Source organism: Glossina fuscipes, unplaced genomic scaffold (assembly GCF_014805625.2).
Source record: "Glossina fuscipes isolate IAEA_lab_2018 unplaced genomic scaffold, Yale_Gfus_2 1, whole genome shotgun sequence".
NCBI classification, from domain to species: domain Eukaryota; kingdom Metazoa; phylum Arthropoda; class Insecta; order Diptera; family Glossinidae; genus Glossina; species Glossina fuscipes.
Window position 1 is genome coordinate 37,426,032 of NW_023998415.1, and position 27,788 is coordinate 37,453,819.

The 27,788-nt window shown below is 34.2% G+C and overlaps 2 protein-coding genes across 8 annotated transcripts; one reads left to right on the forward strand and one right to left on the reverse strand.

Moving 5' to 3' along the window:
• Window positions 1-1,224: 1,224 nt before the first annotated feature.
• LOC119645372 (histone-lysine N-methyltransferase ash1) lies at window positions 1,225-14,318 on the reverse strand. Its single transcript, XM_038045556.1, has 6 exons — window positions 13,793-14,318; window positions 12,278-12,382; window positions 6,598-12,207; window positions 2,588-4,282; window positions 2,230-2,508; window positions 1,225-2,161 (listed from the first exon to the last, which is right to left on the reverse strand). The coding sequence occupies exons 2-6, from the start codon at window positions 12,362-12,364 to the stop codon at window positions 1,988-1,990; spliced, it is 7,845 nt and encodes a 2,614-aa protein (XP_037901484.1). The 5' UTR covers window positions 12,365-12,382; window positions 13,793-14,318; the 3' UTR covers window positions 1,225-1,987.
• A 1,166-nt stretch (window positions 14,319-15,484) lies between these two features.
• On the forward strand, window positions 15,485-24,903 carry LOC119631740 (transcription initiation factor TFIID subunit 6-like). 7 transcript variants are annotated; one of them, XR_005246715.1, is made up of 9 exons: window positions 15,486-16,473; window positions 16,533-16,978; window positions 17,037-17,222; window positions 17,418-17,796; window positions 17,891-17,973; window positions 19,186-19,411; window positions 19,526-19,550; window positions 23,453-23,876; window positions 24,722-24,903. XR_005246715.1 is itself a non-coding variant. In XM_038024209.1 (9 exons), exons 1-9 carry the CDS (start codon window positions 15,598-15,600, stop codon window positions 23,764-23,766), a joined length of 2,466 nt encoding a protein of 821 aa, XP_037880137.1. In that variant the 5' UTR covers window positions 15,486-15,597; the 3' UTR covers window positions 23,767-24,903. The 7 variants fall into 7 exon arrangements, 6 of the variants coding, with proteins under 6 accessions (XP_037880136.1, XP_037880137.1, XP_037880135.1 ...); XM_038024209.1 differs by having other exon boundaries at window positions 17,418-17,427; window positions 17,497-17,796; window positions 23,453-24,903; XM_038024211.1 differs by lacking the exons at window positions 23,453-23,876; window positions 24,722-24,903 and adding exons at window positions 19,622-19,694; window positions 19,791-19,900 and having other exon boundaries at window positions 15,487-16,473.
• Window positions 24,904-27,788: the final 2,885 nt, after the last annotated feature.

Below are 27,788 nucleotides of genomic sequence, written 5' to 3' on the forward strand. Positions count from 1 at the left end.
AAAGCCGTCAGCTGAAAGAAATCCATGGAAATATTATTTAAAAGTAAAACAATTTTTCCTTAATTTAAGTTAAAGTGCTTTACACACTTCAATCAAGGAGAATTAATTAGTCCTTTGCAATTATTGCAAGTAAAAAAAAAAGCAGCAAAGGAACAGGAATTATATGCTACTTCCCGCTTCACTCATTGTACTGTTACTGACTATTTAAAATGCATCCGCCATATTGTAAACAAGCCTCCCGATCAATGATGGAATGACTCTCGCTCTCTCTCTCTCTCTTTCGCTGAGACTAATCTTTTTTTTGGTTTTACTGAGAGCAGTTGAAATATTTATGCGAATTAATTGTTATATCTTTGAAAATAAAAAGCCATATAAAAGTGTTTCAATTTATTCCTTACGTCCCGATGAACCTATATACAAGTACAATATGTATATTTCAATAATTGCTTGCTTGTGCTTTCAAAATGAAGCAATAAAAACGCATTTCATTCAATTATCCGTTTCTAGTCTCTGTATTATATTAAACGAGACGCGAGTATAATTCGACTCTTCCTTTTTATAGTTTTCGTACTATTTGTTTTAACGCAATTACGTACTAATTGTGAGAATTTTAATTTTAAGTTAAAATTGTGGATTGAATCCACAAATAAGTTTTCTTTAAGGAGAGAGACAGTCTATGAATTGAGATTTTATAGAAATTATATATTTTCATTTGTGATAGTTTAATGTTTTATTTAAGAAAAATCTATTATTAAAAATATTTTAGTGTAATGACAAACAAAAAAAAAAAAAAAAAAAAAAAAAAAGAAGGATAACAACATATTCATTAAAACAAGATAATCAAAGTAAATGTAAAAACTAAATGAAAGTGCTCTAACTAAAATTAGTTAAGTAGTTTTATAATAATATAAGAAATTTAAATATAAATATTAATATATAACAAATTTTATATTAATAAATAATAGCAAAGAAGATAAAAATTAATCAAAAAACAAATATGTTATTTAAATTAAATATATATATATATATATACACATATACATATATATATATATATTTATATAACACACATAACAGAATTTAAATAAATAAAGGAAATATTAGAATCATTAAAATAAGAAAAAAAAAAAAAAAAAAAAAAAAAAAAAACCAATATCTAAATTCTCTAAAAATTTGTTCGTACAAATTACATTATAATAAAAAATTAGAAAAAGTAATAACAGTAATAGCAATAATAATCAAAGTTTTCAGTTGTTTTAAAAACAAATTTACTTGAGCAGGTATTAAGCCGGCTTTACTCATATATGTTTATTTGTCTGCGATTACAGATTGCATGTGAAAAGTTTTCAAGAACGACAATATTTAAATTTTTTTGTTTTTTTTTTGTTTTTTGTGTTTTTTTTTTTTTAATTAGATTTCAATAGAATATTTTTCTTTGCATTTTTATATTACAGTTAGTTAATAGATGTGACGTACTTTTACTTCATGCATTAATTATATATTTTACTGAATTTAATTTCATTGAAGTGATGACAGTAATGATGATAATATTACACAAGTTTATCTTACAAGTTCCTTATGCGTTACTATTATTATTGTTATTATTATCATTGTAAACTAATTAATTTAATGAAATAAATTTGTAAAACTCTTAATTGGAAACACAGTAGGTTTTTTCACCAAAATAGCAAAACTTATCACAAAATTCAGAAATGAATTTAGGAAAATTTAGAAATTTTTAATATATAATGAATAATAAACGCCAAACCGATATATATTTGCTATGAAATCAGAAAATGTAAAAGACGTGACCGCAAATACATCTATCAGCGTCAACATCAATTTGAATCAACAAAGTAAAGAACTCGAATAAATGCCGGAATCATTGCCGGTTCAATAAATTGAAAAAAAAATTACATGGATTTAAAAAGAAGAAAAACATTTAAAGAATATAAAAAAGGTCAACAACAAGACGATCGTAGTCTATTTACAAACTATTTAATGATGACGTTAAGGTTTTGCGTTGCCTAGCACCACGTCCAGTTAGAAGATAAGTTAAATCTAATGGTGGTTCATTTGCAGTTGAAGTTCTATTTACGTCGCACTTTTGCTTAATGGCTTTCAGGACAATTTCCAAATGCATGCGTTTCTGTTTGATTGACTAAAGTTTTTTTGGTGAAGAAAAATTATATTTAAATATCATTCTATACGAAAATCATTTTCATTTACCATAGTCGTGGCTTGTGCGAATTCCCGATTTAAAGCCATGAGAGACGTAACTGGGCTTTTATTAGTTTGACGTTTACGTATAGCAGCAGTATTAGCTCGTTGTTGCGATGCTTTATTATTATGCTCTTGTCTCGCAGTCGAGGCAGAATTTGATATTGTGTGTCTCGTACCATTTGTAGATTTATCCGCAATTGTACTCGATATACTGCTGCTGCTGCCGGTATCACGTTCAGTTTTCGGTTTTTTGGTTTTCAATAATGCTGGATTAACTTCGTGCGGCTGTAAAAATTTTTTTTATCAAAAAAAAGTAAAAAAAAAAAAAAAACGTACAAAAAAAGACTTTTAATATTTTACGTACCGCATACGTTTTCGATATACGTAGCTTTTCTTGAAATTTACGGAATGCATAACTTTTCGTACATGTAGGATAATTCATTTTTGCCTTTGAAAAGAATCTCGCTTGTTTGTCAACACGCAGTTCGCAAATGAAACAATGCGCTTCATCGGTGCACTCGATAGGTCGGCCTTTGCAGAATGTTGTACGATCTAATACCCAACATCGTCCTATAACCAATTCAATGGGCACCACTTCGTAAAGAGGTACACGTACCACTTCATTAGGGTAAAACTTACGCGAAGGCTCGTGAAAAGTTTCATGCGGTCGTAGAAAGTGATGCCCGAATATTAATCGCTTGCCCTCTTCATCTTTCCATAGCCGTTCCACACGAAAAATATCACATTCGTTGTAATCAATTTCACCGATAGTTTCGTAGGTATGCTTCTTGGAAGGCAAAATATTTCCAACCTCATCTTTAATCGGTATATCACGTAGTACATATACGGCATCTCCCTGTCGGACCTGTAGATTTTTGCCACGCATCAACGTCAAATAGTAACGATGTCCTTCCTCGGTAAATTCATCTAGTGGTACTTCGCGATCAACCTCACGCGGCTCACATTTTTCGCATAAATAATTTTCGGCATTAACATCCGCTTTAGTGCATTCGGTATGTTGCCACACCATACAGCGCGAGCATTGTATCATTAAACCTTCATCCTTGTACAGCCCGCATATACAACTAATGATGTCTTCGTTGGAGGTAGCGGCGTTGACGGCGCCTTGGGTGACCGATGATAAGGAGCTTTCATTACTGTTTACGTCCGCATTATCGATTGTTATTTCGCTACTGGACGACTTCTTACATTCGTTCGATACATCTTTCTTTTTAAAATCTTTTAATAGATATTCATTGTTCAATATTTCCATCAAGGAATCATACTGTTGATATTTCTCATGTTCAAAGGCCTTCTCGAGGCACGCCAACATTTGCAATTTGCTCTCCTCATCTGAATTTAGATTTTGTTTGGCTTCGGTAAATAGTTTTTTAATATCATCATTAAATTCAGCTGGAAACTTGTAATAACCTTGTTCGATATTCGTCTGTATGATTTTCAGGTCTAAAGGTTGATGTTTTTGGGTAATTTTCATTGAAGATTTTTTCCTCCTATTGCCTCCTCCCGTTGGGGACGCGCTTTGCAATACTAAGGATATCAATGATTCCTGTTGATTTTCAGGATTTTTGACCGATTCCAAAAAGGTACATATATCCCGGAGTATTTTAGCCATTTTTGCCATTTTCTCTACTTCAGGATCCTGTACTGCCAATGTAAGGCCACGTGTTTTAATGCTACGTGCGGTACATAGAGCAGTAATCTGCGCCGCCAAAATGGCCGGAGTGGAAGATCGACGTTGCATTACAGGTGCTGGCACCGATAAGTTTGCAAGAGTTGTCATAGACGAGGTTACATTCGTTGGAGTTTGACATTTTGCATCTTGGAATTTATTTTTTCTCCTAAGCCGCCGTATAGTTTCTACATTACGAATTAAAAAAACTGAGTATTGTTTAACGATTTTTTTCTCCTTTTCAGTGAGAGGTTGCATGCGTGTAGGTGCGCTGACATCTTTACTAGTCTGGCGCTGCGTATTTTTACGTGCCTTACGCTTCCTTTGACGGTTTGCACGGTTTTCCTTGGGCAAAACCTCAGCGACAAACTTGAAAATAACAGAAAATATTTTTCGTTTATTGAGCAATAATTAGATAGAAAGCAATTTATTTATACTATATATTAACTGATTTGCTAGTGTACTAATTAAGTAAGTATTAATGGGATTAAAACTCCACAAGTGAATTCTTCGAGCATTTCTGTTTTGTGAAGGATAATACTGATGAACTTTTCTCTCGTAGCTTCTAGCCCTTTTCTATATTTCCATTCCATATTCTTTTCTTCTCTTCACTCTTTCTTTACATTTGTCTTTTGACTTCTTTTTACTCGTGGAGGAAGCGTGCGAAAGAAAACACGGGAGTAAAGTTCGGAAGTATATATAAAAAAAAAAAAAATGTAGAAAAGTTGCTCGAAATGAAAGGCGCTTTGAAAATAAGAAAAGCCAAGTAAGGAATTAATGCGGATGATTTGGATAGACCACAAATTTTAAAAAATGTAGATCAGCCTTTATTATATCCTAAAGGTAGAACTGTGACAAGGGTAAAAAGGAGAGACATGATGGACCCTCGAAAATTTATTTTCCCTGTTGAACATGATAATTATGAAAACTTGAAAACACATTGAAATGATGAGCGCCCTCACATAGAACCTACAAAGAAGACATCATTTATCTTGCTCATGTGAAATAATCACAAATCTCTTAAGGTTTATTTTTATGGAAAATCTTGTAAAAAAAAAATCAATTTATATAATAATTAATTTTTTCTATCATCAAAAAGGCAAAAATTTAAACTTGTCAAATAGATTATCTCTAGCAGTCCGTCACTAACGATTATATTTTGGCCTTCTTTCGTTCTTATTAATTTTATATATATATAGCGTAAGCTGAGAGCTGCATATACAAATTATTCCTTCTACAGCATTTTTTTGGATTTACATATAAAGGAGAATTTTAAACAAGTAAGAGAGTTATATCCTGCTACGGCCGCATTTCTTATACGCATCATCATTAAAGTCTTTACCGCCCCATGTCTTTATTTATGATCACAAAAAAAAAAAAATGAATGGGATAAATATGTTAAGAAAAATGCAATCCACCATAATTAGCTTAGCATAATTAGAACATTCGTAGCTTATCGCATTCTATTCTCTAAGTCCTTTTATGTGATACCCATATCAAGGATATTGTAACGAAAAAATTAATTCACTATGCCGTAACGTCCGAGACATTTAATATGGAACTAACACATTTAGCCTTTTGCATTCTACTTTCCAGGTGCTTTAATTTGATGCCCATATCAAGGATATTGTAACGAAAAAATTAATTCACTATTCATTCATCGTCGTGTCGATCATAGTTATTTTAGAACGATCGCATTTTCAGGCAGATAATATATCTGCATTCGAGGAAGATACAAAATGTTTTGTTTACCTTACACGATTATTAAGCGTAAAACCTCAAAAAGGTGAAAAAAGGGAAAAGTTTGTGTGGGCACGGCTGCCCATAAATAAAAGAGTTTTGCGTAAAATAAATACAGAAAATTTCGGTTTCCTATCTTTTATAACGCGTAGAAAAACGGAGTTGCGTTCAATTTCCGCTTTCACAGCGGGCGTGTGCATGGCCTGCGTACCGAAACTTCTAATGTTACTACCAAATTTGAAGTCGTTATTTTTGAGACCAAGAAGAATGTACACAATAATATACACCACACAAACACATAGACGGACAGACATAGCTTGATCAATTCTGAAACATTTCTGAAACTTCCATTTGTTTTGGGTGTTGAAGTCATTATGACAACACGAGTATACCCCTATCTTTCGATGGCGGTAGGTATTTAAAAAAAAAAAAAAAAAAAAAAAAAAAAAAAAAAAAAAAAAAAAAAAGATGCGTTAAATCGGACGAGTGGTACAAAGTGATTTATTGAAACTATACTCTACCGAATTTTGGTCTTCCTGCCATAGCGATTCAGTCGCGCGGTCGATGTGGCTGGTGCGCCTGCCTATACTCACAATTCTTTGTGCTTGAGACCCTCAAAATAAATTCACTTGCTATCTCCGGTAATGATACGATGCGAAAGCATAGCAGAAAAGAAAGAAAGCGAAAAAGAAGGCTACTAATCCTGCGAGCAAACTTTATCTGAGCAAAAGAAATCAATGACAAGACTTTTTCAATTTATCACTTAGACACTCGCGACACTGGTTGGTGCCGCAACAAATGCCATGCATGTGACGAGACATCGGCGCGTCATCTGTTTCTCAAATCTGCACTTCAGATTTGCCCATCTGGCACTAGCAAGTATTTATTACTAATATTTTTGCTTCTTTATATAAATTTCGCATTCATATGCTTATATAACTCACCTTTGCTTCAATAGGTAAAGGTTTGATACGTTGCGATTTTCCGCCAATTACGCCTCGACACTGAGGTGTATTACAACGGCACGGTTGTCCTTCCGAAGGATTGAAAAGAGAGAAATTGTAATCGTATGTTAGCTCTTCACCCTCTTCGATGTTGCGTTTGGCAAATAAAGCCATACGCGACAAACCATTCACAGACCACTTCTGTATTTCACAATTAGGTTGACAGGAATGATTCACAAAGCGACAATCGCTGCCCATGCGATGGCCATCTATCACTAGCCCTCCATCTAAATGCAAGCAATAATGATGATTATCATTAAGATAAATGGAGGCCATGCGTTCTTTGAATTCACGTTCTGTTACAACTTCCCCAACATATTCTAAAATGTAGGTGCCCTTAACAACAGGTTGCTTTGTGCGAACTCCCCAGCCTTTGTCGGCGGTCATAAAACGTTCTACACCCGCAGCCACTTCATGTCGTTGAATTTTCTGATTGCGACATTTCTCTTTTGTTGGGCAATTTGCCGGAGAGCATTCCGTGTATACCATACGATTAAGGCAGTTATCGCCGCAACCTATTTCAGGTTTGCAATTACACATCGGATGATCGTTGGCAGCCATATTTGGCGGTCGCACGGATTCAGCGTAAATGTTGGTACGAATCTTACGATAGTTCCAAGAGGGCACCATAATGCGGGACGGCAATTTACAATTTTTATATGCCCACCAAATATCGTGTGGCAGTTCAAAATCTATTAGAGTACGTCGAAAATATCTCTCGCAGTAGGGAGGTGGCGGCAATAGAGATTTATGCACTTCAAGATCAGCATTACTCTCTGCCGCTTCCAATGGAATAATATTTGTTGTTTCCTTCTTTTCGGCGTCTTTTCGATTAATAGGCTTCTTTGTTAACAACTGAGGTACTTTAAAATAATCGGAAAACAGCCCTGCGGGCAGATATGTCTTCCTAACGAGACGTGCTTTTTTTATTACTAAAGAATTTATCGATGATTTTTCGTCACTAGTATCGCTGGCTTCGGTATCTATTAATATTAAACCTATTTGAGTCTCCGTTAAGGGCAAAATGTCTTGCTCTAAATGGTCAATATTGCAATCCTTAGCAGATGATTGCTCTTCCACTTCTTCAGGCGTACTTATCATTTCCAGGTCATCAATCGGGATTGGTTGCGGAATAGTTGTAGTAGGATGCATGGAAGATCTGCGTTTAAGTCGAATTTTGCAACTGAAATTAGTATTTGGATCTATGCCGGCCGGTAACTTGACTTTGGTATCAATCACAGATTTTTTAGCAGGTTTGCGTACCTGTTTTATTGGTAAAGTGATTGGCTTAATCGGAGGTTTAATCTCTTGATTTATAACTTTGGAACGTCTCATCCTTGGCACATGTAGCTTTTTATATTCTTCAGTAGTATTCGGTATAGTTTTTTGTGACGTCATTTGAGAAACTTTCGGCGTAAGCAGTAACGGTTCTTCTTTTGCAATCTTGCGTTTACATTGAATTCTTGTCTGTCGAGTTTTGGGAGTGGATACTTCCGAATTATCTATATTGCTCAATCTCTCTCCTTGACTGAGGTTGGGTGTCTCTTGTAAACGTTCAAGAGCTACTACTGATAATCGGGGCGTACGATTATTACGCTCAAGGAATGTATCTGAAGTTTCTCCAGCCTGAGGGACACGATCACAAATTTGTGCCGTTGGAGCAGCAAATGTTTTCAATCCTTCTTCAACTTGCTCTTTACTGATCACTGGCGTAATATCTGATATCAATTGTTCGTTAACTTTACGCTTTTTACGTCTAACCGTTGGAAATCCAGTGCGATTAATCTTCTTTCGTTTTCGTTTCAGTAGTAAATTGCCTCCAGTTTTATTGAGTAACGTTTCCACGACCTTTGTTCCTTCACTTTTGCCCATTGCCATAACAAAACCTCGATTTAGATCCAATAAAAGTGGTGAATCTATTTCCGATTTTGTTATAATTCCGGTTGTAGCTTCAGCGAGCTTACTGATAGAAGGTATCTGTATTTCTAGTTCAACCGAGGGCTCGAAAATACCTGGTGGTGGGCAGGAAGATGTTTCTGAATCTATTAATATGGAAGTTGAGAGATTCGTTTTGCCTTGTTTCATACTCTCCTTATTAATGCAATTGTCTTCCCCTCCCTGATGTGTAGCTATTTTTGATACAAGTCCTTCTAGACGCGATCGCTTTCTATTCACTGTTTCCGAGTTTTGTTTAAGACTATTTAAGGAGTGTGGGCTGATATCTAACAATTTGCCACCACTTATTGAATTAGGGTCACCGACTGTTACTCTCAGCGACGAATTGGTGCTGGTTGTCTTCACACTATTGGCATCCTCATTTGTGCCGGCAGAAGATGACTGCTGAAGAAGGTGCCGCTTTTTTGGCGTTAAATTCGCTTTGGCTGTTTTCGCATTGAATTGCTGTTGTGATTTTGTGCATGCTGTAGTTTTAGCTGCAGCCGCTGCAGCGGCCCAGGCTTCCGCATTGTTTGCGAACAATTTGGCAGCTACAGCTACTGCTACCTCACTGGATTTATCACCAGGTGTAAGCAGGTAGTGTCGTTTCTTTAAAGGCAACGTGTGATCATCGGGGCTCGAACTGCTAGCCTTCTTGTGGCGGCGTTTCGAATTCCCTCCCCCACTAGAAGTTAAGGCGTTCGCAGCTGCAGAGGCAGAAAGAATTGCAAAATCTAAATTCTCATTAATTTTACGCTTCTTTACGGTTCTTTTATCGCGCGTCTCGCGTTTACTACTGCTGCTACTGGTGGCAACTGCCGCTGCAGCAGCTGCAACCAAACTTTGTTGCAACTTGCTGGCTTCTGCCATCAATTTCTCTTTTTGAGAAGTACTGCCAATAGGTGCCGGTAAACTTCCAGGCTGAATACGGCAACGTGACGCAAAGGAGTTGGTAAGTATCTCCACTTCAGTCAATAACTTGGAATCAATAATTGCGTTCTTGCTTGACGTTGGATTGGGAAACCGGAAAGTTTTCCGTTTCCTTCTCCTCTTGAGTTTTGAAGTTCCCGAATAATACGAGCTACAGTAACTTGCCACTGAAGATCGTCGAGACTTGATTTTTCGAACTGCTTGTGATGTGCTTGACAACTGCAGAATATCGGGTATAAATTCTGAGGTGGTAGAATTTTTCCGCTGCACTAGCGATAGTTTGTTGGCACTAGGATGTGAAACGTTCAAAGTGCCAAGTGTGTCGAAAAGCCTAGGTGCCTTTGAATTTAAACTTGCAAATGTATTGACAATTCCGGTATTGGCGCTACCTCTACCGAAATACTCTCCCGTAGCAATATAACGATTAATTTCTCCGTATTTTTTGGATGCACTTGTTGTGGGCAATTTTTCAAGGGAAGGTTTACATACATACTCATTACTTTCTTCGCTACTTTGCCCCAAAGATAGCCCAGCCAATTGCAAAATGTCTTGTTCATCCTTTAGTGAACCTAGCGACTTTTGTGCAACAGATTCGCGACGTTTCCGACGAAACTTTGATGATTTTGCCCCACTTTCTTTACAATCGCTGCGATACCCACATGATTTGGCTCGGCTACGACGTGAAACACAACTCTTAGTGCTATAACGACTTTTGCAACTGGCGTCGCTCTTGTAACCGGAATTGTGACCTCCGTGACGAATGTGGCGTGATAAACGGCCGTGAAATGCGGAACTGCCGTAATCCGACACATATCCACTTTTGGCTGCTAAAATTTTACTACAAATGGTCGACTTACTTGGACGGCAGATTCGATCGTCTGCACCATCACTCTTGTAACCAGCACTCGCCACACTAGGCCTTCTGAATTTACGATTTATATCGATTTTACGCCATGCTGGATCCAACTGCTGGTCATCTTTGCTGGTTTTTCCAGCACTTATATTCAGATTCGAGCATCCATACCGCTTTTCAAGAACTACGGATGCACACACCGATTGCCTTCTTTTATTCTTTGGGGGCGGATAAAGAACTCGTTCAGTTGCGTACATCCGTTTGTCAAGCAAAGCTATGTCAATTTTCGGTTTAGAGGTCGAGGCATCATTATTAGTAACATTTTTCTCTGGCGTGTGCGTTTGAGATTTTTGCGGAGAATGAATGCTTGGCATCTCATTTAATGACGCTATTGTAGTGGCGGGTTGCGGCGAGGTACTTTGTGTTGAAACGCTGGTGGTAGACACCACTCCCGAATCTGCGGATTCATTTATGTTTGAGGCACAGGTTAATGATTTTTTGTTGTTAATTGCATCAGTAGTGCAATTTAAATTCAATACAGTAGTAAGTTTAAAAGGCTTTTTAGGTCTCCCTCGTCTTCGTTTGTTATTACTGTTGCCGGAAGCTATATTATCAGATTGAGAGTTCATATTGAAATGGGCCTGTATGTCAGCCCGCGTAGGAGATAATTTTTGTTTACTTGTGTCCGCATTATCGGATTTTGTGTTAGGCGTTTGACCCAACATTTGTGTTTTTTCCATGAAGTCCTGCAATAAAGTGGATTGATATTGCGGCAGTTGCCTTGATTTAGCTTTAGAAAGCACTGCCGTTGATATATTGTCATCTTCATCGCTCTCTACAACGACACGTTTAATCGCCGCACTTACCAAATCGGGTAATTCGTTGTCACTTGATGATAGCCCTATACGATCAGTTGAAGCGTTTGTTGAATTTGTTTGAATTATTGTTGTATTTGTTGTGACGCAAGACGAACTCTTTGAACTGATAGCTGTCAATAATAAACGCGGAGCTCTTTGCTGCGGAAGTTGAATCTTTTGTGGAATTTTATTGCTTAGCGGCTCATCTTCAGAATCAGTAGAAAACATGTTAATTTTTGTTATTTCCGGTGTTCGCAATTGCTTAAGAGGTCTTTTGCTATCGCTGACCTTAAGCTGACATTTTTTTCTTTTGATTTTCATTCGTTTAGCGGTTTTTTCCAAACCATTTGCTGTAGTTGTGTTAGTAGCCTCTGAGCAACCTGAGTCGGTTGCATCACTTATACATTCCGAAGAAGGTACCGCACTCATGTGCGCAGTATTCCTAGAGTCATTAAGCGTTTGTTGAACTGTAGCAGACATATTGTCTAATTTTTCATTAACTTTGCTGCGCACCTCACACGATTCCGTAATAACAGGTTTAGAAATAATTTTTGCTTTTAAACTTTCCAAATTATTGTTATTGTTACAGGAGTTCATTAATTGATTTTCTGATGATTTCGATTTGGTTTCGAAATTTTTAAGTTTTGTTCCACTGATTAAGTTAGTATTGTTTTGATCTTTGCCGCTTTTATAATTGGCGGTATATGTTGATATATTTGAGGGTCTTATGGCCGATATTTTCATGCGCAAACAGCCATCCGAATCGGATCGTTGTATGCTAAACTGTGTTGCTAATGGTATTTGAATTGATGGTACATGTGAAATATTATTTGATGGTTTCGTTGCCGACGTTGAACAAGGGTCTGATGTCGAAATTCCACTTGTAGGAGTGGCAATCGTATTTTTCTTCTTTTCGTGACGTTTTTTATGCTTATCTTTTTGTAGATTTTCGCCGGCTGCTGTATTGCTAACAAACTAGCAAAGCACAATATTTGAAATTAAAAACAAACTAAATTTATTAGTTTTATTAATTAATCAATAATACCTCATTGTCTTGACCATTTGCTGCTTCTCGTTGTTGATGCTGCCCTTCCAAAACATTTTTTGTGGTGGCATCATTCAATTTGTTCATTATTTACTTATGAAAACTCTAAAATAGAACAGAGAATACGTATAATAGATAAATAATTTTAATTAGATTTAAACTAGGCAGTCCTTAGCCACATTTCGCTTCGTTATCTCGAGCAATCATAAAATTGATGTTCCTGAATGTCAAAAATTAAAGTTTCGAAAGTTTGAAAATAATCAAAAGCTAAAGATTATTCACTTAAAAGTAATATAACACAAAAAAGAACGATTAAATTAAAATTTTGATGATTATTAAACCATCAATTTCAAATGGCAATGCAATGGAACAGCGAGTAGACAAAATACTATAACACAAGTGAGCAGGGAAAGGATTATGCGATAAATTTATATATTTACGTATAATGTATAAACAATATCATTGATGTGAAATTAAAGCATCTAGCTTTAGCAGAGGGTATCGCTTTCTGGAAGCAGATTTCGGCGATTCAGATACCTATCAAATGCCAAAAGGGCATTCATTTAAAAGTAACTTAGAAATAATAATAAACAGGAAAAAGTATTTGAAGAAAATTTCTGCAGCATCTAATGCAGGAGCGGGAGATAAAAACAATTTGAATATATTTACATTAATGAGAATTTTGATATGTCGGAAACAAATCTAACTAGAATTTGTGGAAACAATTGTAATCATATAGTGACAAAATTTTCAAAACTTTCATTAATTTATTTAAATAACGAAATCGTCGCTAAGCAGCTAATGTCATGATTAGCAAATTTACATAATTAATAATAATATAATACTATTTTCAAATTATTGACTATCTCTTAAAAGCATTAAAATCTTGCGTATTTTATTTTTTCTCTTTAAAATATTTAAAATAAACCCAATGAAAACACAATAAAATCAATAAGTTTTTTCGTAGTAACAACAGGAAAAACAAGTAATGTGACTACGTGTACGGAGTATGTTTTTCAATATAAATAAATTTCCTGACCAATTTTTTTCAAAACTAAAACTAATTAAAATTCAAGAAAAAAAGCGCGGAATTGTGTAAACAAACAAATATTACAAAGCATTAAATGGAATACAAGCCCAAAAGAAACATATTTAAGGATAAAAGAAACGATACAGACACTGCTTGACAAAAAGAGGGTAAAGAAAAAACAAGAATGCTAGAAAGGCACGGAATGAGAAAAGAAAAACAAGTCGGGCGTAAAAAAGGAGCAGATGTTTTCCTTTGAAAAATTAAAAATTATAAAAATAGTCTTAACCTTTTTTTTATTGCTGTTCTTTTATGGACAAAAATGATGTTTTTATCGATACATTATAAAACGTAGAACTAGGTCATTGAGGACTACAGAAATTTCCCACGGTTGTTTTTACCAGAAGTTATACAATACAATAATTTTAAGCAAAAAAAAAAAAAAATTACATCAATAAAAAATAGACTAAATCCATAGATTTACTTACACTTTTGTTCTCAAGATTACCATTCGTAGGCTGTATTTTGAACAACTTTTAGGAAAATTTTTACTCCCTCTCCACTGCTATTTTAAACGATTCTTCTTTTACAATACATTTCCTGCATTTTTGTTAATAAAAAAACTTAAAAAAAAAAAAAAAAAAAAGTTGCTAAAAGAAGCACAATCCAACAGTTCATCTATTTTCACTCTATGCTTTTCTTGTACTTATAGTTAGATGTGTATGTTAAATTCACATTTACATTCTTAAAATGGCGCCGTTTTTTACTAAAAAAGCGTCGACGAAAAAAATTCTCACTTTTTTTACTGCACAACTTTCACAAGTTAAGGTTCGTTCGCATGAAATTTCGAATAGTAGCTTAACGTTTCTATTCCCTACTGTATTTCATTTTGTAACCCAACCTTTAAATAGTTTTTCATTGTGGCACAGGAAATTACTTTTCACTAAATGAGCCAAATTTTTTTATTGAAATAATTGAACAATTTTTTTTGCACATTGAACAAAGGGATTTTCTTTCCGTATTTTTTAAACATTTTCGTACAGCTGTTCATAAATTTTTGATATTTGTATGTTGAACATACCACACATGAATAAGCAATGCATAATTATGTGTAGAACTTTCGCTATCGAAATAAAGGTTTGCTGAATATTGTGCTGCATTTTTTATCGAAGTAAAAGTTGCTAGAATCGATATATCGAAATAAATGTCTGCTGGATTTTGTTGTTGCCTATTTTTTATCGAAATAAACGTCTGCTAGGATTTTGTTGTTGCATTTTGCTTGGTGTATTTAAGTTCAGCGGCAATATTTGTTCATTCAGCAATCTACGTGAAGTTGTTACTATTGAAGAAAGCTTAATTTGGCTTTTTACTTAACATATTAACGAAGCTACACATAATAATATTTAAAGGACAAACGACAATAAGAAGGGATTTTGATAAATCAAATTTAACCGTTACGGTAAATAATGGATTTTTTATTTATCGCTCTACGGATTTCTACAATTTATTGTTAAAATTTCAAACCGCTTACTTCCGATAAGGTAAGGTTTAATAAGACAATGGTAATTGGTAACTCTCGCGGTTGTGAAAATGACTACTTAAATTATATGCATAGCGATGAACTCAAATTACTTATAAAATTTTGTACAAAGTTGGTTTAAATTCAGACGATAATTCGACACCTTAAAAAGTAATATCTACGATCGCACAACGATTTTAAAATATTCGGTTAATAAAATCACTTTTTTTTAAATGCTCACTGAACATACCCATTAACCATCGCAGTAACATTTTTACATTATTTTTTAATTTTGAATTTCTGCTACGCGAAAATAAGTTGATCAAAAATACTCCTACAAAGGGCAATTTAATGAAATAATTTTAGATCTGTTAAGAAGAAACAAAACATTTGTATACGCATGGCATTAAAAGCATTTTCAGTAGATTTGAGATCAGTACTCTAATTGATTTTAAGTTTATATCGACCTAATTATGATAATGTTAAGTGCATATTTTAGTTACAAGCTTGTGTTCATTATATTATAAATTAAAATAAAATATCGGAAAAAATTCAGCATTGTAGATATCCTGTTAGCTGTTCTTTACGAAATATGTGAACCGTTGTAAAATATAGTATAACTTTATCATACTTTTGTTTGCTTTACTTACAACTCATGTAGACGCTATGTCACACTTTTTTGTAAGAGTTCTATGCTTAGAAATTCTGAGATAGTTATATATTTTATAAAATTTTTGGTATGGAGTGTTTGATTTTGTGTAAAAAGTAGGAAATATGAGTAATTCTAGTGGCTCGACTGCTGGCGATATGTTGTATGGTACAACTTTGTCAGCAGAATCGATGAAAGTGATTGCAGAGAGCATTGGTGTTGGATCACTTCCTGACGATGCGGCTAAGGAATTAGCTGAAGATGTTTCATTCAAAATTAAACGTATTGTGCAGGATGCTGCAAAATTTATGCATCATTCTAAACGAGACAGATTGGTATTAAGCGATATTGACCACGCTTTAAAAGTGCGCAATGTTGAGCCACAATATGGCTTTACTGCAAATGATTTTGTACCGTTTCGTTTTGCTTCGGGCGGTGGGCGAGAATTGCATTTTATTGAAGAGAAAGAAATGGATCTAACAGAAATTGTACAATGTAATGTTCCGAAAGTACCCCTAGACATTACCTTGCGTACTCATTGGTTGGCAGTGGACGGTATACAACCAACTATACCCGAGAATCCACCTCCACTATCAAAAGATTTGCAGGCATTGGACTCTGTCAATCCCGTTGTAAAGCTTGATCAAGGCATCACAAAAGATACAGCTGGTAAGCCAGCCACGGGTAAAATTCATAAATTGCGTAATGTGGAAACAGTGCATGTCAAACAATTAGCAACGCATGAATTGTCAGTTGAGCAACAATTGTATTACAAAGAAATCACTGAAGCTTGTGTCGGTTCAGATGAGCCGCGTCGAGGAGAAGCTTTGCAATCGTTAGCCTCCGATCCCGGTTTACATGAAATGTTACCGCGGATGTGTACTTTTATAGCTGAAGGTGTCAAAGTTAATGTGGTGCAAAACAATTTAGCTTTGTTGATTTACCTTATGCGTATGGTGAAAGCCCTACTAGACAATCCTTCTCTTTATTTAGAGAAATATGTATGAAATATAAGCAATGAGTGTAATTAGTTTTTCAAAGAAATTTTTAAAAATTGCAGTTGCATGAACTCATTCCTTCGGTTACCACTTGCATAGTTTCTAAGCAGCTGTGTATGCGTCCAGAATTAGATAATCATTGGGCGTTGCGCGATTTTGCTTCCCGTTTAATGGCACAAATTTGCAAGACCTTTAATACGTCCACCAACAATTTACAAACTCGAGTTACACGTATTTTCAGCAAAGCTTTACAAAATGACAAAACGCATTTGTCGTCTTTGTACGGCTCGATTGCTGGTCTTTCCGAGTTAGGTGGGGAAGTTATTAAAGTGTTTATCGTGCCCCGTTTAAAGTTCATTTCGGAACGAATTGAAGGACATTTATTGGGCACTTTACAAAGTAACACTGATAAAACAGCGGCCGGTCATATAAGAGCGATGTTGCAAAAAGTGTGCCCGCCCATTCTAAAGCAGATACGTTCACCCTCTGACTATGCGGAAGAATATAAGTGAGCAAATTTATTCTGAAATATTTTCTTCTTAAAATTTATCCTTTTCTTCGATTAGAAACGATTTTGGCTTTTTGGGCCCTTCATTATGTCAGGCGGTTATAAAGGCTCGAAATAATCCCTCTTCCGCAGTAGTGACACCGTCTTCGTCGAGTATTTCAAGTGGTCCCATAACTTCAGCAGCCCAAACGGCTACAACTATTGGCAGGCCTCAAGTTACACAAATCATTCCGCAGCGACAAGCGTAAGTTTACGTTTATTATCTACCATTCAATTATTTCCTACTTACAGCCTTATTAATCACATACGACGAGTATGTTAATTAGATTATTGTATAGTTTGCTTTCTACAACATTGGTCCATTTATCAATTTATCACATAATTTTTTTCTTTTTTTTTTTTTCAATTTAATTGTAAACATGCAATCTTTTACACGCAGAAGCCCCGTGGTAAGTAATTTGCCTCAAATCAGGACACTACAACAGCCTTTACCCCCACAACAAAATCAACCACCACAGAAGTTCGTAATTGTACCACAAACTCAACAGCAAATAATTCAATCGCCACAACAGCAACAACAACAACAGCAATCGCAAACTATACAAGGTAATCAGCAACAGCAGCCAACAGCAACATATCAACGCCCCCCAACACCGCAATCGTCCCTTTCGACAAACAGTGCATCCGCAGTGAACGGTAATAGCTCGAATTCAGGTAATAACCTTGTTAACAGTGTGAGCAATAACGTGGTTATAGGCGCAGCTGGGGCAATCGATGGTAACGATGTTAGCAATAGTTTATTAAATCGCAGTGAAAGAGTGAGTTGAGTACTATCTCTTTTTTTTTTTTTGCAAAAAGTTCGCCTTCGTTTTAAACTGTTTAATCTTCTTATAATTTTTTGATGGTTGCCAGACATCCGTTGATGCCAGCGCGATTATAATTGAGACCGAGGAAGTTCGACCACCACCCGAATTAGATGATCTTTCACATTTGGAGTGAGTGCGTTAACTCGTTGATACACGTTATAATAATAATTTTAAGTTTAATTTTTTTAAGATTTAAAAAAGAAGCAAAGACTTAAAATGCCTGTTCGTTCGTTTAATTTCTTTATTAGCCATAGAACATCTACGCAGTGCAGTGTTCTAAAATTATTGATTTTTCCAATAAACTTTTACCTCATACAAAATTCCTACATGATGTTGTCGTTATTATTTTGTAGGGAAGAAATTTAGAAATAATACCGATTTTTTACCAATTTTATCGTTTAGTGGAGAAATAATGACAAGCGTTTTGTTCGAGTCACCTCTACACATGGTTAATAAAACGAAGGCATGTTCGTAAAAATTCCTGCAGCAAAAATAGAATTTAAAACGAATCTAATATTATTTAAATTTGGAACGTTTATAACGTGAAATGTGCCGCTTTTTTACGGTAGGTAAATATCTGAATCGATTGAAACTTAGTTAGTTATTATAGATCGAAATCTAACGTAATTATTATAATATTTGAATTGTGATTATTCGTGGGTAATTTTGTAATTTTATTGCTTCATTTATTATTATTATTACCTATTCAAGGTAGGATTGCAGGCTAAAGAAGATCTGCATTAATCGTTTGTACTTGTTAATGTCTTCGCATGTAAATGAGTGTCACATCCGTATGGAGCAATTGTGAATTTAAGGCATAATCAACGGAAGAGACGTTACCAAAGCAATGACAATTTTAGTATATTCGTCAAGTAGAAGGAGTTATTGAAACTACTCCCTAGGTAGCTTTTACTATGTATCTCTATAGATACATATGTTAATAAAGTTTCTCTCTTATTAGTACAAATAGGTGTACGTATCGTATGAGCAATATTGTGAGAGCATAATTTTCAGTTTATACGCATACGATTGATTATTCATACACATTATAGATAGAAAACTATTATAAATCAACGCCAAAATCAAGATTAATATCAACTTGTCAGGGTGCCAGTCAGCTAGTTTGTCGAACAGTATATGCATATACATATAAATCAAAATGAATAGGAAATGTGAAAATTAAACAAAAAGCAAAATAAATATGTTTTAATATATATATATATATATATATATATATATATACATATATATGTAAATATGTATATATATGTATATAATAAAAGGAAAGATAAAAAGAGGAATAATTAAGGAAAATATTAAAATGCGTGCTCACTTTGCCAGCGATGTTCCCTTATCATCCGACACGGATGATGACGATATGAGAGAAAGTTCATCCCAAGACAATGCACGAACACATGATGGTCTTAAAACACGCATTATGAAATTCAAAAGTGATTCATCGAATATGGTGGTGGTCTGCGAATTCGTCGACGATGTCCTCCAGAAGGCCGAAGAGGAGGCGGCCAGTCGTCAACAGATTGCTAAAAATTGTAAAAATTCGCAACAGGTTTGTAAATTTTTAAATATTTTCATTGATTCATTACTAAAAAATCATAATAATAATATACTTAAGTGAATCAAAATCTACTGTACGAACTGTGTCGATATTTATTTCTTTCAGAATAAATCAAAATCACAAAAACCAAGTAAGTGCGATTATTTTCATTATCTGTTTTATTTTTAAGTTCAATTAATATTTTTATACCTATCATTGAAGTGGCTGGGAGGTATATACTCATTTTGTCACAGTGTTTGCAGCACACAAACCCAAGTTTCAGAGACCATATGAAGTATGTATAATTTTGATTAGAATGAAATTCTGAATTAATTAAGCCATGTCTGTCCATCTGTGCATTGTTGGCGCTCTCCTGGCTGTAAAAATGAAGTAATCGACTTCAAATTTGTTCGGATCGTTGGAAGTTTTTGCACGTAGTCTGGTATTGAAAACGGGCCGAATTGGTATGAACATAAGCGTAAACTGAATGCATCTCCATTTTTCTAAACGTAAATTTATGATGACTTTGCTCATTGTTTACATATCATGAAAGATAGAAGGCCCAAATTTTTTACATATATATATATATATATATATATATATACTTTATGGAAAATTCTTTTAATTACCTGCAAAAATAGAATAATCAACCACACTCCCACATAAGGTTCTAAAAAATGCAATTTTTCCTTTTTTCACCTTTTTCACGTTCATTACTCAAATCAAAATATATTTGTCGAAAAATGGGTTATTTCTAAAATGACACTGACACGGCCTTAATAGTTCTATAAATATGGGTATCAAATAAAAGCACTTGGATAGTAGCTAACCAACAAGCTAATTGTGTTAATTCTAAATTAATTATGATGGATATCGCGACCGGATGGATTTGATTTTTACGACAAAATATCGTTGATATGGGTATCATATAAAAGAACTTGAAGCGTAGAAAGTGACAAGCTAGACAAGAGTGTTAATTTTAAATCAATTATGATGGTCGTCAGATTAGATCAGTAGATAAATTATTCTGAACAATACCTTTTAGCAAAGTAAAAAGTGAAAGCTAAATAATATTTTATCTATGACCATAAATGAAGACATGGGCCCCCAACGACTTTAATGGTGGTAGGTATGCGAGATTCGGCCCCAGTCGAATATAACTTTCTTACTTATTTATTGTCATATTGTTTTTTTATATTTTTTTTTCTTCTTTCCTGCACGGAGACCTAAAACTGAAAGAGCAGCCGAATTGTTCTAAAAAAGTTTAAAGCTTTAACTATATCCGAAACACTTATTGAAAACATGACAAACAAACAATAGTTGCACACTTTTACTAGCCATTGCATGCATGCATTTGACTCGGGAAATGTTGACCACGGCAGACCAGCGGTTTTATTTAGACGGAATTTTCATTTTTAATTTTAAAAATATAATCGACAAATATATCGACAATACACTAATTAATGTTTGTTGCCAAGTGAGCGAAGTAATGATAAAAATTTTGATCCTAAGTATCCTTCATATTGTTCTAAAATTTGATGTCAATATTTTGACAGTTTCTTGAATCAGGCAGCATTCATTAATAGGAAACGTGTGTTCGGAATTAGATGACAGAATTATCGGTAGGCGGACCTCTCACAATGAATTTGCAAACCTAAATTATTTGCATAAAAGAGGTAAGTAAATTTGATTCCTCTTGAGGTAAATATTGAGCTTATACGTGAGGTATATGAGGTATTAATGAGAATGTATTCAAGTATTCGGTGCTCTTCGACTTTTATTAAGGCTGCACTCTCACCGCTATTCATATGCATATTCTATATTGGCTGATGACGTCATCAGACGTTCGAAGCTATGAGTTTTGACGTTAATCCGTTTTCATGCTTTTATTCCATGAAAATGATTTGTGTTACTTGATAGTTGAATTCGAAATAAGTCCGATGAGAGGATTTTTTGTTCAAGTTTGCAATCGCATTAAAATCAGGCGACGTAATAAATAAATTTAATGAATAGTTGCGCCTCATGGTAGCGATGATATGAATCCTTGATCTTTGAATAGGTTGTCATAGAAATTAGGAAAGCCTAGATATTATTGGCAAATCGTGCGAATTAGAATTATAGAGTCTCTCGTCATTCCATTATATTGCATTTTATGAGTTAATTTTCTATAAAAGTATTTTGCTCAGTTGCGGGCAAGGAGCGGCGTTCTTTCTTCGCCTAAGATTATTTTATTATTAATTAATGGATGCAGTATATTGCTTTACGTCATTCATTCGCTGGCATCTTTTACGTAACCCTTATCTAATACTTGAAGTTATTCGAATATTTGAACTTGATGTTTTTGCCCTAAGAACCCTGAAGTATCGAGTCATATCAAGAAAGAGAAGGGGACGGGAAAAGAAAGAAAGAAAGAGAGAGAGAGAGAGAGAGGGAGAAAGGGAAAATGGAAAGAGAGAGATGGGTTAGCACGTTCTACAAGAGATAACTGAATAATAATTAGCCTTAAAGCGAACGGGATCTAAATGCCCCACCACCAAGGCAGCAAACTACAGAATTATTTGTAAAATTGAAGTCAGTTTGCATCACGAAGACTTTTGCAGTATCTCTGTTAACGTAACAGAAGAAGAGTCTTTTTCATGTCAGCAGCGATTTGACAGCTTGCTTCATCATTTCCAATTCTGTTAAAGGTTTTTTCATATGAATCTTTTTTAAGCGCATAGTTACGTGCATTCGTGCGAAAAGAAATCCCAAGATGAGGTAAGGAATGCGACTCGTTTTCGTTTCATTGTTAATATGAACTTACATTGAAAAATTCGAAATTTCTGTTTCTTCAAAACATGTAAAACCATTAAAGTTGGCCACGGCCCGACCTTTAAATACCCAACGATATTTCGCTTAACACAGCTGTTTGTAACGTTTCATATTTTTATTATGTAATGACTTTCCAATATAAGGCGTTATGGGAGAAGCTTCGATTGCAATTTATTTCAATAGGTTTCCTCTTTCAGCCAAAACACACACACGATGTACCAAAATTTTCAAAGACTGTAATCTGCAGGTTGAAAACAAGAACATATGGACAGACATCACAGAGTGATAGACAATTTTAGATCGATTCATGAGTTGCTTTGTACAGCCTTAGGCACAGCTTTTGCTTATAAAAATAACGAAAATGGAACAGAACACGGTCCAGTGGCTGATAATGCAACAGCGCTATTTCTTATCAATTATCGTAACAGAGGGGACATTAAAAAATACATAATGTATGTATATTATCTTCTTTCTTCTACTGTTCATTAATGATTGTTGCGGCTGAGCGTAACAATAAAAATCGATTTATATCTAAATTCAATTCAAGAGTCAGAAAGAGTCGGAAATCTCTTACCTTTTGATGGGCAGCTTGCGGATGACCTCACTGTAGAAATTTCTTAGTTCCAAGGTGAAATAATCATCGATCTATTTTCGTATATATTCCACTTTGCACAGCTATTGGTCTGCTAAACATAACCGCATCGATCTGAGCCAATATTTAGTTGGGAAGAAGACGGATGTCGAGAGTATTTCGGGCAATCGGTAGAGAAGCTTCTATCCCAAGCTTAACTTATTACTGCTGTTGGGCTGCTTTTGCTAATGACGAACGAACGAACTTGTGAAAATTTTCACCGTTTTCAAGACCAAATATTTTTGGTTACAAATTTCGCAAATCGTATTCGTTTCTGTAGTTTCAGCTAGATTCCTTCCCGTGTCGTAAATGATGACATCCATTTCAGTTACGCATTGCAATAAATTGACCAAGAGCTTGTAGAGCGAAAACTTCTTCGAAATTGTCTTCAATTGAAAATTTATTGAATTTATTTTCTTTTTCATGAAAAACGTCAAAAATTTCTTCGTTTTTTTTTTTTCTTTTTCTTTTTTAATATCATTTTTCATTTCATTTTATTTGATTCCCTTTTGTTTTGCTATATTTTTTGATTTTCTTTCAATTATGTTGAGAAAAATTTGAAAAAAAAAAGACAAAAAAAAAGAATGAACTGAATAAAGAAGATTTCACAGATTTCAATGGTAAAATGGGTAATTTGGCGCGTGTTTTTGTGGTACGCGTGTTTGATGCGATATGTAACTGTGCCAATAATGCTGCAGCCGCACCAATGCCAAAGTTTAAATTTCGAAGTGGTAAACGAGCATCAACCAGTGGCACTTCGAATAATGACAAGGCCGACATTGTTGGCGGCAAATCGGAAAAATTGAGCAAATCGAAGAAAACTGATTTGGATAAAGATAAAAAATCGGAAAAAGTCAAATCTAAAGCGGGCAACGATAAAGATTTCAACGTTCAAGAAACTCTTGAGATAACCGAGAATAATTAAGCTTATGTGCGGCATAAAGTATGCACAAATTTTTACAAGATAAAGAAGATGAAGAAGAAGAAGAAACTTTAATCGATAAGTAGTTTAAAGTAGAAATTAATGTCTTTGAGGTAAGCATTTATAATATAATATATATATCTGTAACGCTGTAACATCTTGTTATACTATATGATGTATTTACACTTTATAAGAATAGGGAACGGTTTCATTTCAACTATCGCTTAATAATCGAAGAAAACACATTGTGTCCAGTTGACAGTCCGGCCTTCTTGGATATTCTTAAGGGTGTCAGGGTGTAATACCATTGTTGATTTTTCTAAAAAAAAAAAAAAAATTTCAGACTTTTTCGTGAAATTCTTCGAACAAAGTCCCTTCATAAAGTGAATCTGTGCTGGAAATTTTGTAGCCCCTTGTCTTAACTCTAGATTTCTAATTTCCCTAACCATGCCTTTGCTAACAGATGCCTTTCGAAAGCAATTCTGTGCATTTAAAAGCATTTGCAGCTTCCTTGAGACGACCGCTGAACAGGCTGACAAGGCCGAGGGCAATTCGAAACCTTTGATCGCTTCTACGAATAAATTAAATTTTGGTGATGATACTTTCCAATAGAATTTTCTTTCCATTTCCTTTGTCAATTCGCAACATAAAAACGTAACCCATGCCTGTCCTGCATGCTGGAATAGCGGCATAAGAAAGACAATTTAAAGACGGAAGACGAACGTTTTGCGAACTAATTGGAAAAAAAAAAACGTAATTTATTATTACCTGTCTGCAAACATATTTCGAAACAAGCGTTTTTCAAAACATCCCACGAAAAACTCTTGCATTTTTCTTTCGAGTTTTGTGCACTATCTTTAATGGTAACCTTTTCTATCCTAGGAGATAAGTTAATTTAAATATTTTTTTTTCTTTTTCTTTTTTTTTTTGATGGTAAAACTGCTTACGGGGGAATAAGAGGATCAGGTTAATACAATTAAAGAGATTTCGAATTTCATATTTCATTGCAATCCTTCACGCACGTATAGGCGCGTTCGCAAAGGGGTTACAGGCTACTTCTAACGGTCATATATATATATAAGCGATATTAATTCAGTGTAGCTATTAAAAATTTTAATGAACGTTATGTTAAGACAAACAAAAAAAAAAAAAAAAAAAAAACTCACAATCAATATCACAATCTATTTGTCCCACTTATTACACCTACTCAATATTCCTTAGCCTATCAAATATTTATAATTGAAGTGTATTTGTAGCATACAAAAAATTACTATATTATATATAAAAGTCAAAAATATTTGAAAGTGGTAGCAAAAAAAAAAAAAAAAAAAAATGAAGAAAACAATTAATGATCAATAATAGGAATTTTGTAGAGAGTTGCAAGAATACTCGTCTCATACTTTATTATATTTTTAATTATATTTACATTTATTGAAATAAGATATATACAAAGATATATATATATATTCATTAACTAATCAAGAGAAGTTCAGGAATAGAACGTGATTGCGCAACATGTATATTTTCTTGAAATCATAAAAATTTAAAACAAACTTAACGTAAACAGATCAGCGGAACCTGGCATCGGAAAACGCAAGTAAATATTTTCTTTTTTCGTTCGATCTGCGAAAATCTTAAGCCAGCCTTCATTTACAATTTTTCTCTCTCGTCCCATAAGCGAAACGTTCATGCTATTGATTGCCACCGCCTAACAGTAGGCATCGTTCATCTAAAGATATTTATTTTGTTTGAAAGAGTTAACACAAACATACAGTTTTAAAAATTATTATTAATGAAAGTGGGGGGGAAGGGGGTGTGGCAGTAGCGGTGAATAATAGTCCTATCTTTATATTGAAAATTATTCTTCAACTTTTATTTTATAATGAACATGACGCGATCCACAGCATATGAATGGCATGTAAGCATTTAAGACATTTACATATATAAGATTTTTCATTCAAGATCGATTTCACTTTCCTTTTCCACTCTATTATATCTTTTTTTTTTTTTACACCCATTACCGTAGAATGCGGGGAATATTCATTTTGTCAAAACGCAACGTCCAGCAGGAAGCATCAGAGACTCCACAAATTGTATATATATATATATATATTCTTGATCAGCATCAAATACTAAATCGATTTAAGTATGTCCGTCTGTCTCTCTGTCTATTTTAAATGTTCTCCTGATCGCAAAAGTGAAGCTATTGGCTTTAAATGTGGCAGCAACATGGAAAGTTCTCGCACGCAGGTGGGTATTGAAAATGGACCAAATACGTCGAAGGGCATGCCCACTGCGCCATGTAAAATGGGAACACCTCTGCTTTTCATAAGGAATGAAAAGTTCGTTTTTTAATCATTACCCATAAACTACAGCGAATAATTGTATAACAATTTGAACGTATATTCTATGGGTGACGGTCTTGTAGCATTTGTGTCAAAAATGGGAAAAAATTGACCACGCCTGCCCAATATTGCAGTGTATCAAAGTTTAATTGTTTTCTCAATACCTTTAGAACGCGCAGCAGCATGCTTCAAAAACCCCATAAAGTATAAAAACTTTTGGCCATTTTCAAATCTTATGAATACACTTAAACATGTCCGTCCGTTTGTCCGTCGATCTGTCTGTCTGCGCAACTTTGTAGTATTTGTGGTGAACATTCTCCCGTTGGCGAAATTGAAGATATCGCCTACAAATTCGCAAAAGAATTTGGTTTTGACCTAAACTTTTCCAAAGACACGCCTACAACGCCCACATGCGTTTGCGATAAAAACTTTTATTTTGAAAATAGAAAATATCGACTGCGCCCTCTGCATATTATAGAGCATGGAAATATTGTTCTTTTACTTGTTGTGTCTTTTTTGGGATAACGGTGATGGGTATAAAAGATCCGGTCCCGATCGACATTTAATTTTTTTTCTTATTTTTCTTCTTTTTTTTTTTGGTTGCATTGAGAGTCATATCCCACATTATTAATAATTATTACTGCTCAAGATGAGGTACACATACAAAGTTTATTATTCCGTTTCCAGTGTTACTTTACAGAATTTGTAAAATATAAATCGAAAGGTTATTACACGTCGGCGTAGCATTTTACTGCCTTTACAGATTTGCTTAAACCTAACTAACTAACTAACTAACTAACTAACTAACTAACTAAAGGATATGAATCAACTTTCGGATCTGTTTATCATCTTATAATTAATTGTACAGGCAAACATATTGAACAGTGACTATGACGAAGCCAGTGCTGATGTCAATCAAAAATATTAGTATGTGTATGCAGTTGCTCACGCGGGCAAACAACTCCAACTATAAGAAACGGAATGATAGATAATACGCCCATAAATACAATCGTACAGTGAGGTTGAAGATAATTATATATATATATATATTTTTTTTTTTTTTTTTTTTTTTTTAATAAACTAAAAAGTGTCTATGGCTTTGAACTAATTACCACCTTAGTATACACCTATCTATAAATTTCTATAGCAATTTATGCCACTATGCCTTTACATGTATAATACGTTCGGTATAAACAATATGTTATTTTCGGAAAATGTACACCTTAACCTAGAATTGAATGTACACAATAGCGTTTTTATCATTTAGAAAAGGTAACTAAACTGATGTATGTATGAATATCGAACAACTTTTTACACTACAAATCTTTTTATACGTAAAGATGTGTATTTGCTTAATATTGAAGTGTGTTTTATATAAGTATTTCATTTTTAAATCCAATCCTTCACGAATATAAATTAAATATATATATATTAACTTATAGAAATATAAATAATTAATTAATTGAATTTGTATCTAAGTGTTTATGTGAAATTATGAAGAAAAAAAAATAAATAAATAAAAATAAATAAATAAATAAAAATAATAATAATAATAATAATAATAATAATTATAATATTAATAACATTATTGTTTAGTACTTGTAGTATTGTCAGTAAACTCATACAAACACATACACACACACACACACACACACACACACACACACACACACACACACA